Consider the following 18400-nt stretch of genomic DNA (forward strand, 5'->3'; position numbering starts at 1 on the left):
CAATCGCGTCGAAGGTGTGGCCGCCGCAAAGAGGAAGCGCGACAGAGAGCGAGCGATTCTGTAGGGGGTAGGCGTAGGGGGCAGGACAATCGCGCCGAAGGTGTGGCCGCCACAAAGAGGAAGCGCGACAGAGAGCAAGCGATTCTGTTAATGCTTCAAATTGCAGAGAAATGAAATGATATATTAGGGGCATTTCACACGTTTATAATGTACTGAAACCCCATGCGCTGCTTGCAGTAGGTCACCTAGCGACGGGAGAGAGAGAGAGAGAGAGAGAGAGAGAGAGAGAGAGAGAGAGAGAGAGAGAGAGAGAGAGAGAGAGAGAGAGAGAGAGAGCCTTTTCGCCGACGACCAGTGTTCAAGAAAAATGTGTCTCGGCTTAACATCGTGTAGTTTTCAATATCAAAAATGCCGTTTGAGAGCAAGGAGGAAAGGAGAAATTCCACTCCAAAATAGAGAAAATAATGCAAAATCCCAAAAAGTAACCTAATTTTTAAAATTTTCCTCTTGGAAAATTCAAGTAAAGGAATATTGTATGTTTTAAAAAATGATTTTTTTCGAACGTTACCGACGACTGTGAGGTGACCTTTTGATGTGTGTGTGTGATGGAGATGGTTAAGCGTAGGGGTCGGGAAAATTGTGTTGAAGGTGTGGCCGCAGCAGAGAGGAAGCGAGACAGAGAGCCTATCAGAGCTGCTGGAGAAGACGATGAGGCCCACATTGGCATCGCACATAACCGAGAGTTCACGTACCTTTTTCACCAGCCCCACATGAGAGAGAGAGAGAGAGAGAGAGAGAGAGAGAGAGAGAGAGAGAGAGAGAGAGAGAGAGAGAGAGAGAGAGAGAGAGAGAGAGAGAGAGAGAGATGAAACAAAATGAAGTAAAATGTTATATTCGTGCCTCCAAAAGGCCATTATGATCCGCAGAGAGAGAGAGAGAGAGAGAGAGAGAGAGAGAGAGAGAGAGAGAGAGAGAGAGAGAGAGAGAGAGAGAGAGAGAAATGAAATGAAATGTTATATTAACGTCTTCAAAAGGCCATAATGACCTATGAGACCCGAAAGTTACAAAGTGGTGGATCTGATACAAAGTCAGAGTAACAAAATAACCTAACAACAATACAAAACAAAGATATATACTATGGGGTCCTAAGTTGATCGATGTGAACCAAGCAAAAGACTAAGCAAAAAATGGGCGGCTTGTTGGGATAGCTGAATCACAAGAGATCTAGCATCGGTCGTTGGCGAATCTCATCAATTTCCTCCATGGTTAGTAGTTTGACCGGGCGTCGTGCATGCCTGGCCAGCATGCTCCGAATTTTCTGTCGTAGCCTTCGTCGATGCTGTGTAGTTCTTCGCAGGTGGGCGCCTGGATTTCCCCAGTTCAATCGCTCGGTCAATCAGTGTGCCTCTGGTGTGAGACGAGGGGGAGCTCTGCTGTGGGAGTGGCTCTTGCGGCTGTCTCGTGTCTGCTCTGAAGAAGTCTGTGATCCGTCTTTGAGACTGGTTAGCCTCGCCATTCATCAGGCTATCTCTGTGTCTGCGCAGCTCGAGCAAGAACAAACCGAGACATCTCTGATCTTCGTATCCCATGACTCTTGAGAGTGGTCCAAAACCTTCTCTGAACAAGCAATGGAAGCGGCCTCGTATCTCGTAGTAGACAGGGCAACGACATGTATAGTGTAGCTATGTCTCAGGCTCCATGTTACACAAGGGGCATGTCCTGTCCTCTGCTGGTACTCCGCTGTATCTCCCAGTCTCAATCCGCAACTGGTGAGAAGATGTGCGTAACTGGCCAATAGCACATCGTATCCCATGAGACAAGTGGGTATCCATGTATCTGGGTCTCGCCACAAAACCATCTTCCCTAAGCTGGAGAAGGTGGTCTTTGTAAAAAGCCATCTTCGTGACCAATTCCTGTGCTGGCTGTATCCATGTCCTTCTAGTGTCTAGCTGGGTCAGGTCTTGGCGTATGAGCTTGGTGATCTTTGACTGTGTAAGGGTGAGAGATGGTGCATCCAATGAGGAATGGAATGGTGGCAGCCGCTCTATGCTGAAACCATGATGTCATCTCCCCATACCATCATGTTGTATCTCCTTGTATGGCTAACTGTCAAGAGGATTAAAGTGCTATGCGAGCATATCTGTCTCTAGGAAGTGCCCATGTGCGGTTTATGAAGGAGACTGATCTGGTGAGCGCCTCCACCACAAGTGGGGGGGCCGCTAGCTCTGCTCGGATAATGGCCCGTGGTACTGATGCCTTGGCTCTAATGAGCCGCGAGATCATACAGACGAGAGGTTTCTCCATGTTCCCCCATCCGTCTAAGCGACCCGTCCTCCCGTGGTGATCCAGTGAAGGTCCCCATATCTCGGTTCCATAGAGCAATGCTGAAGACCCCAAGGTGTCAAAGAGCCAGAGCTTTGTCCGGGGCTCCTGAAACTGAACCTGCGAACACATCCTCTCCAATCTACCCAATGTTGCGCGGGCTCTAGTAAGTCTGGTTTCTGCTGCTCTTCTGAGTGAGAATGTAGGTCCGCTAAAAACCACTCCAAGGTAAGTGTAAGCGTCTGTGTACTCCACAGTCTCCTGGCCGTATGTGAGTGTAGGTGATGACCTCCTGATCCACTGTGGGGTGGTATTAAACACCATAACCTTGGTTTTACCCAGGTTGACAGACAAACCACTTTCGTGGGCAAACGTATGCAGAGCATCCAATTGACGTTGCATTCCCTCTGGGGATTCGGAGATCACATACATACCGAAAAGAGTGGGAGAGAGCGGGCAGCCCTGCTTCACCCCAATAGTGGAGTGAACCGGTGTAGAAAGTCCCTCCGGGGTGCGTACATGCCCTACTACTGATCTGTACAATGCCATGATCCCCCAAATGAGTTCTATGGGTACTCCCATTTCCTGTAATCTGCGCATCAGTCTAGCTCTGGGTACCGTGTCGAACGCTTTGCGGAAGTCCACAAAGCTACAATAGATCCGTCTCCCATGAGATCTGCCTTCCTCGATGATGGCCCTGAGTGTTAGGATATGGTCAAGAGTAGAGAAGCCTCTCCTGAATCCTGCCTGCCCAGTTGCATGTATTCCTTCCCTCTCTGCCCATCTACTCAGCTGTTGCTCAAGAATGGATGCATACAATCGTGCCAGTGTGTGCCCAATCATAATAGTGCGATAATTCTCAGGCTCCATGGGGTCTCCTGATTTGAAGATAGGTACGATTGTAGATAGGTTCCAAGTGGCCGGTAGGCCCTCACACATGGCACGGTTAAACATAAATGCTAGAAGCTCTGCTAGTAGGTCTTTGGCATGCATGAAATGCTCAGCTACTAGGCCCTCATGATCATATGCTCTCCCAGTCTTCATCCTGTCAATGGCTTTCTTCACCATCTCAATAGTGAAAAAGACACATGTATGTGGGCATGGGTCGGGGGGGTTGGGGAGGGGCGGCTGTCCAGGTACTGTGTACAAAGATGATGCGTACTGACCCCAGGTCTCTGTGGAGGAAATAACAGGGGGGGGGGGGGGACTGCTCATGAAAGAGCCGCCACGCCTCACGCGAGTCTTGACTCAAGAATAGCTGATATAGATCCGGCTCGAGTCTAGCCAAAAAAGCCCTCTTCTTTTGCCGCACCAGGCGTCGGAAGTCCATCTGTGACTGTCTGTGAGTGACGTCCCCCAACAACACCTCCCTCTGAAGTCTGGCTCTAGTCTGGCGGCACTCCTCATCGTACCAGCTGTTCTGAGGCATGCTCCCAAATCGGCGGCTCTGCTCAGGCTGGGTGTGTGGGTATGCTTCACCTGCTACCTCATGTAATGTCTGTGTCAGTATAGTAGCTAGCTCCTCCAGAGGTCGCCCCGTGTCCTCAGTGCATAGGCGTCTGTAGATTCCGTCCATTTATACAGAGTCCGTCTCCCTTGTGAATGTGTAGCGAGTAGGGGCTGCTACTCGTGGCCTGTGTGTTGCACTGAAATGGAAGGAGATGGTCATTGACACTAGAGCATGATCCACCGCCACCCCGACCGGTCTGGGCCCAACAGTGAGATCCTCGATACTAGAGATGAGATTCGGTTGTGCCATGACATAGTCCACCGTGCTAGCTCCATGTCTGTGTAGGAAGCATGTAAAGCCTCCCGCAGAGCAGGAAATCTCTGTAGGCCGTTCAAGATGGCCAATCCATGTGCAGTGCCCATGTCTATCAGGTGTCACCCATACTCAGTATATTCCATATCGTGTGATAGTCTGGAAAGGCCCGTCTCTGCCACCTCTATCTCTCTTAGCATCTCCTCTGAAGTATCATAAAACACTGCCTGGTGATGGACAGTCCTAGCATTGAAGTCCCCGAGGATGATAATGTCACCGCCCCTAGAGAACTCCCATATGTCATCATTCAAAATAGAGAAAGGGGACTGTCCTCTGGGTGGTGCATAAACTGATGTACTCGGGGGAAAGTAACAAATAACTAGATAGAGGTATCTGCCTGTCTCTGCTTTCAGTCTCACCCACATGTACCTAGCTGCTCGTCCCTGCGGGCTATATGTATCAGTGGCTGCAGATCCTCTCTAAATAACACGGCCACTCCTCCCGAGCCTCGCCCTCTGTGCTCTGAGCGTGTCTCCTGTCTGTAGGCTGTCTCCCACCTATATCCACTGATGTGAGGCATGGATTGCTCAGGGGCCTGGTGTGTCTCAGAGTAAAAGATGATGTCTCTTCCAGTAAAGCTATCCTCAAAAGCACCCACATCAAGACGCATAGATCCATTGCAGTTCCAGGCAGCTACTTTGAGTGTGGTCCCATAAGTCTCGCACCGTCATGTGGAGCGTCGCTCAAGTATTACCACTTTTCCGTCTCGGTAAAAAGCGATCTTGCCTTTTCCCCTTGCTGCTCTAATCTCCGGCATTACTTCCTGCATATGAGCGATCTGCGAGAGGGTGAGATCGTCCCCAAGAAAGATGCCAATCTCTTTAAGAGTTGGTCTTTTCTTCAAGAATGACTTCTTTGCTTCCATGGAGGGAAAACGGAGGATGAGTGCTCTTTCTTTTGAGGTTTCTCCATTGCCTCCATTTTTCTTTATGTTGCCCACTCTCCATGCCCTTGTGTGTGTCGGCTCATGAATCCCCATCAAGGTTGTGAGTTCTTTTACTTCTTTGTCCACATTGCCTTTGTCTTTAAGACTGCAAATTCTCACATGTAAAGCACGCACCCTTCTCCTCTGCTCCTCCTCTAGTGTCTGGTTAATGATGTTGTTGGGTGTGGACGTGGGCGTTATCTCCTTGTCTTTTCCTTTCTTGGCCACCTTGATCCATTTCTCGGCTTCGTCCGCCTTCTGTTGGGTTTTGGTAAGAACATCCACCCAAGAAGTCGTCATTTCTTTGTGATGTTCTTCTCCCTCTTTGATGGCCCGTACTTGTTCCTTGATCGTGTTGATTTCTTCAATTGCTGAGGGTTGCAGTTCGCCCTCTTCCAGCGTGTTTCTTGATCGGGCTTCGGCGAGTTCTTTTTTGAGTGACGTGATCTCTTCCTCTTGGGTCGTTACTCGGTCTTCCAACGTGCTTATCTTGCTCTCTTGGATCAGCACACGTCCGTCGAGAATGTTTATTGTGCCCCAGAGATTGCGGTTCATCTTGGTGATGGTCTTCGTCATTTCCTCTTTGCATTTTCGAATGGCATCCTCTAGGGGGTCGGCTTTTTCGTTCGTCTTTCTCATGTTTGATCGCCGTCCGCAAGGGGGTTAGATGCGCGTGTGCACCCACCCTAGCAGCGGGCGCGGCACTGGATGTACATGTGCACCCACACTGGCGGCGATCGCGACGAGTGGTGGAGCGCGAGGCGGTGTGGTCAGGTGCTCTCAATATGTTCAGAGAGAGAGAGAGAGAGAGAGAGAGAGAGAGAGAGAGAGAGAGAGAGAGAGAGAGAGAGAGAGAGAGAGAGAGAGAGAGAGAGAGAGAGAGAGAGAGAGAGAGAGAGAGAGAGAGAGGGGGGGGGGGGGGGGGAGGGGGGGCGAAAGTTTGAAAAATTTAAAAAAAAGGGGGGGGGGGGGAGTGGGCGATAGACTATAGACAATAAATAAAAACTTAAAAGGCTGAAAGTTAACCCACGATAGACAAAGGGGGGGGGGGGGGGGGGTGCGCGCGATAGACAGGGGGATTAACCCGCGATAGACAAAAAGGGGGGGGGGGGGGGGGAGGGGGGGGTGGGTGGGCGCGCGATAGACAGGAGGGGGGGGGGTGTGTGGGGGGGGAGAGGGGGGCGATAGACAAAAAGGGGGGGGTGGGCGCGCGATAGGCAGCAGGGGAGCGTGCGAGAGAGAGAGAGAGAGAGAGAGAGAGAGAGAGAGAGAGAGAGAGAGAGAGAGAGAGAGAGAGAGAGAGAGAGAGAGGGTGCGGGGGCAGCAGGGAGCGAGAGAGAGAGAAGGGGGGGGGGACGGGAGCGGCAGGGGCGGAGAGAGAGAGAGAGAGAGAGAGAGAGAGAGAGAGAGAGAGAGAGAGAGAGAGAGAGAGAATACTTTTCTTGATTTGCTGTATGAAATTTGCGACGAGCAAGGGGCTTGAGGTTAAGAGGGGCCATGCCGCCGCCGAAGGCGGCGCCGTTTTACTAGTGTGAATTGACGCTTACAACCAGTTCAAGCCTCAAGCAATTGTGGAAAGGAGGGACACGTGGCCCATGGATATTCATATCATAATGCCAGGAAAATTTGCATCCTGGCAACTAATAATATTAATAAGAGCAGTTCACTGCAACTCTCTCTAAACGAGAGCTGCGCGTCTCTGTTACAAGCTCTGCGGGCTTGGTGGGTCTTCTTCTTCAGGTTTTATTGATTTGGGTTTAACCCTAATTTGCAGATCTTGATCCCGCCTATTTGAACTCATCAGATCATCCTCACTTGTCACCATGCCTGGTATTTCTGGCGATGGCTTAACTACGTTTGAAGACTTCGAACACGAAAGCGAATATGGCTATGTCCGCAAGGTACTCACAGCTACCACACACTTATGCGACTTATCTTGTTTTGCAATTAGGTCAAATCTTATTCGTTTCGGCAGGTGCGATCTTTTCTGCAAAGATCGGAAGCTAGATCAAATGTATCGTTGCAATGTGTTTTACCTCACTGTGCTAAAAAATTGACAACAATCATGCTGGGCTTCTTCTCCTACTCATTCGATGTAGATGAAAATTAAACATCGTCTTCAACTATTCTTTGCGATCATCGATACATGGCTACTACATTAGCACGAGTGAGGTCTCCATCAACAGAGAAACAAAGAAAGGAAGGCAAAGAGAGTCAATCTTCTATATGCTTTAGCTGGAGACACTGCCCCAAAGTCAAACAAATTGACACATTTGGCTTGAGCATCGTTTCAAGCTAATGCATCTAGAAGATTGACTCTCCTTTCTTTGTTTCTTTGTTTTCATTTGTAAGACTTGGGTATAGTAGTTTCTCCAACCTGGATTATCCAGAATTGGGGGCTTGTCTTTCTTGACTGCAGAGGAATGGAAAATTGTGGAAGTTCTTTTTTTAGAGGCATGCAAGTATCGCGTCTAAGTGTTTGTAAAACATATATCTTGTGAAACTGTTGTAGGTTTCAGGACCTGTTGTGGTTGCTGATTGTATGGGAGGTGCAGCCATGTACGAACTTGTAAGAGTAGGACATGATAAGTTGATCGGAGAAATCATCAGGCTTGAAGGAGATTCTGCTACTATACAAGGTAGATTGATAAGTTCTTCATTAAGAAAAGCCCAGCCGTTGAAAGGGGTTGTAGTCATTTTAATCTCCATAATCTTTCTGCCAGTTTATGAAGAGACAGCTGGTTTGATGGTCAATGATCCTGTGCTGCGCACACACAAGGTGCAATTTCCTGTTAGTGGTTTTTTCTACTCTCATTTCCTATGTCACTGGTTGTCTTATATGGTGGATTTGATTGCAGCCACTCTCAGTGGAGCTTGGACCTGGAATCCTTGGAAATATTTTTGATGGAATTCAGGTTTCAGCTTCAAAGCTCTTTCTCTTGTTTAGTATTGAGAGAGGGCAAGCACATAATAATCTCATCATATGCATCATGAGATGTAACTTTCTAACGTTGTTTCAGCGTCCTTTAAAAGCAATAGCTATAAAATCAGGTGGTGTCTACATACCTCGTGGAGTGGCAGTTCCTGCCCTTGACAAGGATGCTTTATGGGAGTTTGAACCTAAACGAATAAGTATGTTTCTAGAAACTCTAATCTGAGGACATGCTTTATAGTATTGTGTAATAGCTTTCATGTTCTTATATATTAGGTATTGGGGATGCTGTTACCGGAGGAGACATGTATGCAGTAAGTTCATGAAATTTTCTTAGTTTGTGTCCCGTGCTCTGTGGAGTTTGTGCTTATGTAAACCCTTTGTTTTGTTACAGACCGTTTTTGAGAATAGTCTTATGACTCATCACATTTCTGTACCACCTGGGGCAATGGGAAAGGTCACCTATGTTGCGCCAGCAGGCCAATACTCAATCCAGGTGCTCATGCATGATTAAGCTTTGAAGTTTTTCCTCCTGCATTCAAATATTTCAACTCTATGCTTATGTTTTCCAATCTTCAGTATGCTGAGACTGATCTCTGATTTCTTCTGCAGGACACGGTTCTTGAGCTGGAGTTTCAAGGCATTAAGAAGTCAATTACAATGCTTCAGGTGCCTTGTACAATCTTACTGCAATATGATCAAAGAGGCCCAGTTTTTTTGTTTATCTTTATTTGTTGGCTGATGCTCAAGACCTGTGGTTAAAGTTTTTTAGCTCAGTTTTGGTTTAACCGGAAATCAGTTTGCGACTTTGATTTATAAAAGTGCAAGAATTGGTCAATTTCTTCCTCAGTGCAGTCTATTGACACCATGTGATGAATGAAGATTGTTTCTTCAAATAACAAATGGCATCGAATGCCCATGTTGTGGGTGGGCGAACGGGTAGGGTGTAATCGCTTCCGGCGAGGAACCGGACGGAAACATAGAGATAACTACAAACTTCACACTTTTAACACTTCAAGTACTTAAATATCTGAGAGCAAGACGACACGACTCGGTGGAGTTCTAAACCTAGACGCATTGGCCCCAAAGACTTGCGCTTTTTTCGATATTTCTTTATTATTGCTTCAAGATGGTACAACTCGTGATGGGTTCAGCTCTTCAAGGTCTGCATCCTGATGCCGCAAAGAGTGGCCCATGGGGCACTTATATAGAGTACAATGGATGCTAAAAGCAGAGCCCCAAAAGCATCAGGTCTAAAAGCATCTTTTCTCAAAAGCATCTACTCCCTAAAAGCCGGCGTCAAATCTGTCTTGAAACAATGCCGAATAATGCAGAAATCCGTATAGCTGCCATGTGGCACTTGTCAGTGCAAAACGTAGAAAATTCATGTAGTTCTGCCACGTGACACTGCCAGTGCAAATCTCCGGTGTTTGTACATCCAGCAACGCCAACAGAATTTATGCAAGGCTTTATTTTTTTAGGCCCCTTTGGTAGAACTTAGTGAGTTGGGTTTGCTTTTGTTTCTCCTTCTAGAGTCTAGGCTCTTCGGCCGGAATATGCTGAAACCGGCATGTTCAATCCAAAAAGGGCGGTAGACTTTACTTCAAACCTTGATTTAGCTTTCACCCATTATTAGTCGTCTATTTTACCTGTACTTTCAAGACACAACAAAGGGGAGAGGGATACAGGCTGCTAGATTGCACCTGTATGAGTAGACGGACACCAGATTGGCCCCTAACTTAGGCGCCCCTTTCGGTATTTCTTTATTCTTTAAAAGAGGGAATAAATGCTGTGGATCCCTACAAGCTGCCCCGCACAAACTTGGGCTGAATTTCAACTGTTCCGGCCTGATTTCGGCAGCATAACTGTACTAGGACCCTTCACAGTCAGTATTCCCACGCATTGACTGACTTTCCCGACGCATACGGGCACTTTGCAAAACCTGGCGAGAATCTGCAGCACGCTGAATTCTCTGTTTTCAGCCCTGAAAATGCGCCAGATCACCTGTACAGCGGTCCCCTTGCGTCCCCGAACCTCCTGGGGGTATTAGGGTCCGTTTAGGGCCAAAACCCTAAACCTGCAAAAATACACAGTAGGCTGTAATTCACTGTTTCGGGCTCCGTTTCGCGTGCCGGTCGCATCCTTAGCAAGTCCTCGAGCTCCCGCACCTGTAGGGCTACTTGCCCTTTGAACCGAACGAGATTTCTGGCGTGAAACCTCTCCGAATTCACCTGTGCCTGCGGGGGGGATTAGCCGCTAGCTAATCAAGTATCTGTGCAAGAGGCTCTTGCCTCGGCAATCGCGCATGAACCCACACAACTGTACATTGGTCAAATGAAAAGCCCACTAGAGGGGCATAACATACTGCCAAAGGGGAGAGAGAGGGTAGTGCATAGCGTGCAGGGCATCACTCCTGGCACCGCACTGTGCATAAGAGGGAAAGCAAGCACTCCATAGCTCTTAACCTGTGACAAAAGCTGCAAGTGAGCCTCTCCCAGCTTAAAATTCAGCGCCACTTCTTGTTGCATGAGGCAAGTGCACCAGAAGGTGCCACTTGGCACATTTATAAGCATTTTCCCGTTTCGGGGTTGCCGTCTAAAAATATCCCAACCGGTTGCCCAGTTGACTTCACGGCAGAGTAAGAAAATGTTCCCCTTGTCATTTCGGAGGTAATGACGCCAACACATTTTCAAGTCCCAAAATAGCAGTTCCCTAAATTTTAGGAGATGCTGCCATTGTATCTTTCTAGGTCATCCGACCCTCTTTGTACACTGCGGCCACATCCCGAACTGAAATGTAGCCTTTGTAGCAAAGGATTCCACTTTGGCTAGTCAATGACTCCACTTGGCTAACCATAGTCTTTGTCCAACCTTAGTGCTCTCTTGCCCTCAGGCCTGGACTCCCTCTGAACAGTTCCACACTAGCTATGCAATGCAGGGCAGTTAGATTTCCCGAGGGGTGTTTCCAAAAAGTGAAAGTAAATAGATAATAAGAAAGAAATCAACAAAAAGGATAGATAGTAGTCACACGCTGGTGACATACCCCCCTCTTGAAATCTCAAACGTCCTCGTTTGCATCTATGTCGTTCATGCTCCTAGTCAACACTGATGTATTTAACACCTGTCGACACATGTACGACACATACATGCTCATTGTCAACCCTGGTGTATTCAACACCTCGTCGACTCATGTATTGCTTGCGTGTGAACCCTGTCCCAATGACATAGTGGTAGCTTCTCACTCTGCCATTGCTTTGAGTCACTAACTTTCCAATGACAAAATGGTAGCTGCACATTTTGCCACTGTCTTATAGTACACGTTGGATCCCGTAACACTTTCGAGCATACCCAAACCGACAGTTTAAGAATGCAGTTACACATGTACTCTTTAATAGAAGCAATCACTGTATCCTTGACAAACTGACAAGAAATACTCACTTCTATAGCACTAACCAAACTTTTGGACATTCCATAAGAGCAATTGCCAAACTGACAATCTGTACAGCTCTAACATTCATGTAACAGGTATTTGATTTGAGCTCACTTTAAATACCATGTACATCATTTGTTTCAGAAGCCATTGTCACACTGACAATCCATGTAGCTTTGAAACTTAAGGGGTCAAGGTAGGTTGCAAATCGAAGGCTTCCAGGTAAAGTGATAACACAGTTGGTGACTCTGCAAGTTCACCTTCTTCCATCCACTTAGCATCCATTGGTGGATAGTTTCTGAACTTTACCAAGTAACGCTTAGCAACCTTGCCTTTCACTTTTCTTTCTTTGTGTGCCAAAATCTGTTCCGGGACCAAGCTCTCGTCAAGTTCCTCGACTTCCGGCTGATCTTCAGCTGGCATATCTTCTGGCACATCACCCACATAGGGTCTGAGAAGACTCACATGAAACGCATTGTGAATCTTCCAACTGTCAGGCAATTTCACCCTATATGCAACATCACTGATTATGTCGCACACTTGAAAAGGCCCATAGTAACGCATGCTGAGCTTTGGAAACAGTCTTTCCTTGCCCTTCATCTTCTTTAACCTTGCCTTTTCAAAGAGTAAAAGCACCCAATCACCAAGTGAATATACCACTTCACGACGGTGACGATCAGCTGCTTTCTTTTGCTTTGCCTGAGTCCTTTCAAAGGCCACTTTGACCTTCTTGTACATTTCATCCATGTCCTGAACATACTTATCTGCTTCAAATATCTTGTCCTTTGTATGCAGTATGGGAGGAACTTTCTTGCCACCTTCAACTATCTCAAAAGGTGCCTTGCCAGTTGATGAATGCACTGTATTATTGTATGCATACTCCACCAATGGCAAATACTGCTCCCACTTTCCTTTATGCTCTGACACATAGCACTTCAACAGATCTAGGACAGTAGAATTTGCCTCTTCTGACTGCCCATCTGTTTGAGGATGAAATGACGAAGAGAATTTGAGCGTGGTGCCCATATTCTCAAACAAGCCTCTCCAGAACAAACTTGTCATGCGTGGATCACGGTCGCTAACAATCGACTGTGGCATGCCATGATACTTGAAAATATTGCTCATAAACAAGCGTGCCATCTGATCTGGCTTTATCTTCTTCCTGACAGGAATAAAATGGGCCTGTTTGCTGAATCTGCAAATAATGGTCCACATACCATCGTTTCCTGTCTGCGTTCTCGGAAGATCAAAGATAAAATCCATAGCAATACTTTCCCATGGTTTATCTGGAATAGGTAGTGGTTGCAATAACCCTGGTGCCTTTTGCCTGACAAACTTGATCTTTTGGCATATTAGGCATTCTCGCACAAAGGCATCCACATCCCTTCTCAATGTAGGCCAATAGAAGAATGTCTCAACCGCTTTAACTGTAGCATCGATACCACGATGCCCTGCATACGGTGGGACATGACTCTCTTCCATGACTTTGCGTCGCAATGGCTTTGTGACACACAATCTGCCATGCATCATCATGAACCCATCTTTGAGAAGATAGTGTTCATGACGTTGTCCATCCATTAGTTGCTCGAAGACCCTTGCAAAATCTTCATCATTTGCATACTGTTCTCTCATATCATCAAGTTCATGATGATAAGGAATTGACACAGCTGAAATTTGTGGCTTCCTTGACAAGGCATTAGCCACAACGTTCTTCTTGCCTTCCACATGCACAATCTGAAAATGAAACATGGACAAAATATTTGCCCATCGCATATGCTTCTCAGATAACTTTGTCTGTGTCAAGAAGTATCGCAAGGTCTGATGGTCCGTTTGGACAACAAAGTCTGCACCTAGCAGGTAGTGTTTCCAACTTAAGAGCGCATGAATCACAGCCAGTAACTCTTTCTCATAGACCTGCATGGTCATCTCTGGCCCTTGCAAAATTCTGCTCTCATAGGCTACTACCCTGCCATCTTGCATTAGCACTGCACCAATGCTACTACCGCAGGCGTCACACTGGACCACAAATGACTTCCTAAGATCTGGCAACACAATGACTGGATCCGAAGTCATCTTTTCCTTTAAGAGATTAAAAGCTGAAATCTCTTTCTGTGTCCATCTAAAGGTGACTGCTTTCTTTTGAAGAGCATGTAAAGGTGAAGCAATCTCAGCGAAATTTCGGATAAACCTTCTGTAATAGGAGCATAGTCCCAAAAAGCTTCGGACATCATGCACCGTCTTCAAATTTGGCCATGACTTGATCGCTTCAACTTTTGCAGGATCCATTCTGACACCATCCTTTGAGACAATGTGTCCCAGAAAGTGATTCTCTTCCAGAAAAAACTCACTTTTCTTTGCATTGATGAGCAACCTATGACTGCGTAGCTCTTTGAACACAATGGCCAAGTGATGCCTATGCTCCTCTTCATTCTTTGAGTAGACTATCATGTCATCAAAGAATGTACCAACAAACTGCTGGTGTGGACGGAAAATTCTGTCCATCATCCTATTGAACGTAGCAGGAGCATTTGTGAGACCAAAGGGCATCACTAAAAATTCGTAAAGGCCAAACGTCGTTCTAAAAGCAGTCTTGTGCACATCCTCTGATCTAATGCGGATCTGATGGTACCCACTCTTTAGATCTATCCTGCTAAACATAGCTGCTCCTTCTAATTTGTCCATAATATCATCAATTCTAGGTATAGGGAACCTATTCTTGATGGCATTCTTGTTGAGTGCACGGTAGTCGATGCACATACGCCATGAGCCATCCTTTTTCTGCACCAACAACACTGGAGAACAGAATGGAGATGAACTCGGCTGAATCAGCCCCTTTTCTAACAGCTCCTGTACTTGGCCCATTATCTCTTTCTGCTGAGCCGCACTAACCCTGTACGGAGGCTTATTTGGTGGGCTACTGCCTGGCACCAAATCTATCGCATGGTCCTCGGGTCTCTCTGGCGGTAATTGAGACGGTAATGAATCGGAAAAACAGTCACTATACTGTTGTAAAAACATTGACCTTTCTTTATCTAGCACAGATAAATTTGATTCATCACAATCTGACACTTCACGCGGAAAAACCAAGTACGCAGAAAGATGCTTTTTCATTACAGAAGTAATAGCAGAAGCTGATACAATAGGAATAGACTCCCCTTTAAGCTTTACATTCAGAATGTGAGTCTTTCCCCTGCTCTGTACAGTGATCTTTTTGTTGTAGGCATCCATGATTCCCTGTACACGAAACAACCAAGGAATACCTAACAACACATCACATCCGTCCAGTGGCATGATGTAAAATTCTTCAGCATCTACATAGGACTGGATATGTAGACGCAACTTTCCAATGATGGGTGTCACAGCCTCTGTATGGCCAGGATATGCCAAACCTGCCTCTGCTGTATACCCCATCTCTTCAGGCCTGATTCCCAACTTTGAAGCCAATTCTGGGGAAATGAAGTTGGCTTTGGCACCTGGATCAAAGAAGATAAGCACTGTTTGATCCCTGACCTTTCCCCATGCTCTGCAAAGCTCACTTGCATCTGAATTTGGCTTATCGCCCACCATATCTGGCACTAGACCAGCCATGGGCTTCTTTCCTTTCCTGTCCTCCTTGTCTTCAGAATGAGCTGGCCTTTTCTTTGTAGGACAGTTGTAAGCAATGTGGCCAGGCTGCTCACATATAAAGCATTTGTTTTCTGTCCTCAGGACCTTCTTTTGCTCTTCTGACTTGCGAGGAGAACGTCTTTTCCATTTCTTTGCTAGTCCTTTTTCTGATTCAGCCGTAGCTTTGTCTTTCCCTGCGTTGGCCGACTCCTGAGTCCCTTTAGGAGCCTCATTGGGAACGTGCTTCTTGGCTGAATTTTTCTTGCCTGATTCTGCCTTGACGCCAGTGTTAAATTCACAATCTTCTCCCTTTAGCAAACCATTACCAGTGTTTGCTACCTCGATGAGCTGCGTCAAAGTAGTGACTTTTGTCTTCGTGCAGTACTTTCTCAATCCTTTAGGTAGGCCACAACAATATTTTTCAATCTGTTCTGTCAATGGCACAAACCTATAGGAAGTCACTGGAAGTAGAGCTTTCCAAAACTTCCGATTGTAATCATCCAGATTTCTGCAAGTAGCAGCATTAAGCTGGTGCCATTCTGTCATGACATCTGCTTCAAAGTCATCAGATAACCATGCTGCTGCAAAAATCTGCTTGAAGTAAATCCATGTGGACGGAGCTTGCCCTTGAAGCAATAAAGTTGTCCACCATTGTCCCGCATTCCCTGTCAAGATAGTGGCTGCCTTGCGGACCTTTGAAGCCTTTGTAAAGTTTCCCCCTGCATAGGCCTTGTCAAACTGCTGGAGGAATGAGAGAGCCTTCTTCCTGTCATCAAATCCTGTAAAGGTCGTGAAAGACACACCTTTGCCACCTTCTTTGTACGGAGTTGGCCTCTCCAGCGGCGTTAAATTGTCATATGGAAGTGACTGAAACATGGGAACACTATTAGGGTTCATCTGTGTTCCTTGGCCGCTATTAACTTGACCTGAAAATGCCATATTTGGCTACTGATTTGTAATTCCAGCCATACCAAAATTTGCTTGTGGCATCCCAAATTGGCCCTGTGTGCTCTGAAACCCTGGTTGCATATCCATGACACTGTACATGGGGTTAGGCATCATCGTTTGAGCACCCCTGAACACTGTTGCTGGCGTGTAAAACTGATTTCCATGTGCATGACCAGCCATGCTCTGGAATACGGATCCACCTCCAAAATAGCCAGGGTGTACTGAAGGTGGTGGGAAGACTTGTTGCATAGCCTGTAGGTTGCTTCCCTGCCCATTAGAACCAGCTATAGGCTGCTGAAAGGTGGCGGGCTGAACTGGTACAGCTTGAAATACTGACATCTCAGCCACCTGTTCTTGCACCTTAGGCATAGGTTGTGGAGACTGCATGTTCTCCGTCAAGTGTACAGGTGTTTCCATTGACTGTGCGGTATGAATCACCTGTGCTCGAGCCTTAACAGGCTTTTGAATATGATCCAGTGACCCAACTTGCTGAGACGGAACAGGAGGTTGCAGAAAGGCTAAAAACCTCGGATTCTGCATTAGTTGTGTGGACATAGCCACAGCAGTAGCCAACTGGGTCTTGAATATATCATCATCTGTCTGTGGTGGTCTTGAGGACTCACCCACTTCATGTGTCTGCTGACCCTGTGAAGAGGAAACCTCTTCAGTCACATCATCTGGTCTGTCAGCCATAATTGCAATTCCCTGTGTCTGGTCTATGATCCCCTGTGTCTTCAAGCCCAAAACTGACCAAGGCTCACTTTTTTCCAGGCTCACTTTTATGGAAAAAAGTGATTTAATCCCGTCGATGGAACCATGAAACCGGCCTGTTCAATCCAAAAAGGGCGGTAGACTTTACTTCAAACCTTGATTTAGCTTTCACCCATTATTAGTCGTCTATTTTACCTGTACTTTCAAGACACAACAAAGGGGAGAGGGATACAGGCTGCTAGATTGCACCTGTATGAGTAGACGGACACCAGATTGGCCCCTAACTTAGGCGCCCCTTTCGGTATTTCTTTATTCTTTAAAAGAGGGAATAAATGCTGTGGATCCCTACAAGCTGCCCCGCACAAACTTGGCTGAATTTCAACTGTTCCGGCCTGATTTCGGCAGCATAACTGTACTAGGACCCTTCACAGTCAGTATTCCCACGCATTGACTGACTTTCCCGACGCATACGGGCACTTTGCAAAACCTGGCGAGAATCTGCAGCACGCTGAATTCTCTGTTTTCAGCCCTGAAAATGCGCCAGATCACCTGTACAGCGGTCCCCTTGCGTCCCCGAACCTCCTGGGGGTATTAGGGTCCGTTTCGGGCCAAAACCCTAAACCTGCAAAAATACACAGTAGGCTGTAATTCACTGTTTCGGGCTCCGTTTCGCATGCCGGTCGCATCCTTAGCAAGTCCTCGAGCTCCCGCACCTGTAGGGCTACTTGCCCTTTGAATCGGACGAGATTTCTGGTGTGAAACCTCTCCGAATTCACCTGTACCTGCGGGGGGGATTAGCCGCTAGCTAATCCAGTACCTGTGCAAGAGGCTCTTGCCTCGGCAATCGCGCATGAACCCACACAACTGTACATTGGTCAAATGAAAAGCCCACTAGAGGGGCATAACATACTGCCAAAGGGGAGAGAGAGGGCAGTGCGTAGCGTGCAGGGCATCACTCCTGGCACCGCACTGTGCATAAGAGGGAAAGCAAGCACTCCATAGCTCTTAACCTGTGACAAAAGCTGCAAATGAGCCTCTCCCAGCTTAAAATTCAGCGCCACTTCTTGTTGCATGAGGCAAGTGCACCAGAAGGTGCCACTTGGCACATTTATAAGCATTTTCCCGTTTCGGGGTTGCCGTCTAAAAATATCCCAACCGGTTGCCCAGTTGACTTCACGGCAGAGTAAGAAAATGTTCCCCTTGTCATTTCGGAGGTAATGACGCCAACACATTTTCAAGTCCCAAAATAGCAGTTCCCTAAATTTTAGGAGATGCTGCCATTGTATCTTTCTAGGTCATCCGACCCTCTTTGTACACTGCGGCCACATCCCGAACTGAAATGTAGCCTTTGTAGCAAAGGATTCCACTTTGGCTAGTCAATGACTCCACTTGGCTAACCATAGTCTTTGTCCAACCTTAGTGCTCTCTTGCCCTCAGGCCTGGACTCCCTCTGAACAGTTCCACACTAGCTATGCAATGCAGGGCAGTTAGATTTCCCGAGGGGTGTTTCCAAAAAGTGAAAGTAAATAGATAATAAGAAAGAAATCAACAAAAAGGATAGATAGTAGTCACACGCTGGTGACATATGCAGAACACAATCAAGTTAGCCCAAGACCCGGAAGTCACACAGTTGTCCTAGCACCATGCAGATAACTTCAGATGCAAATACCACATTGAGAATTCTGCCTTTGACCAAGAGAATTGC

General features: G+C 46.9%; 1 protein-coding gene across 1 annotated transcript in view; it reads left to right on the forward strand.

Moving 5' to 3' along the window:
* The first annotated feature begins 6644 nt into the window (after positions 1–6644).
* VHA-A (vacuolar ATP synthase subunit A) overlaps positions 6645–18400 on the forward strand; it is a 49850-nt gene continuing 38094 nt past the window's right edge. Inside the window, exons 1-9 of the mRNA XM_086507210.1 lie at positions 6645–6791; positions 6874–6970; positions 7582–7708; positions 7793–7848; positions 7928–7984; positions 8090–8201; positions 8278–8315; positions 8396–8497; positions 8614–8670. Coding sequence (XP_086363336.1) covers positions 6893–6970; positions 7582–7708; positions 7793–7848; positions 7928–7984; positions 8090–8201; positions 8278–8315; positions 8396–8497; positions 8614–8670 — 627 coding nt within the window. The 5' untranslated portion in view covers positions 6645–6791; positions 6874–6892. The remainder of the gene's footprint in view (positions 6792–6873; positions 6971–7581; positions 7709–7792; positions 7849–7927; positions 7985–8089; positions 8202–8277; positions 8316–8395; positions 8498–8613; positions 8671–18400) is intronic.

This window comes from Adiantum capillus-veneris, chromosome 30 (assembly GCF_014529385.1).
Source record: "Adiantum capillus-veneris isolate H3 chromosome 30, ASM1452938v2, whole genome shotgun sequence".
Taxonomy (NCBI): Eukaryota; Viridiplantae; Streptophyta; class Polypodiopsida; order Polypodiales; family Pteridaceae; genus Adiantum; species Adiantum capillus-veneris.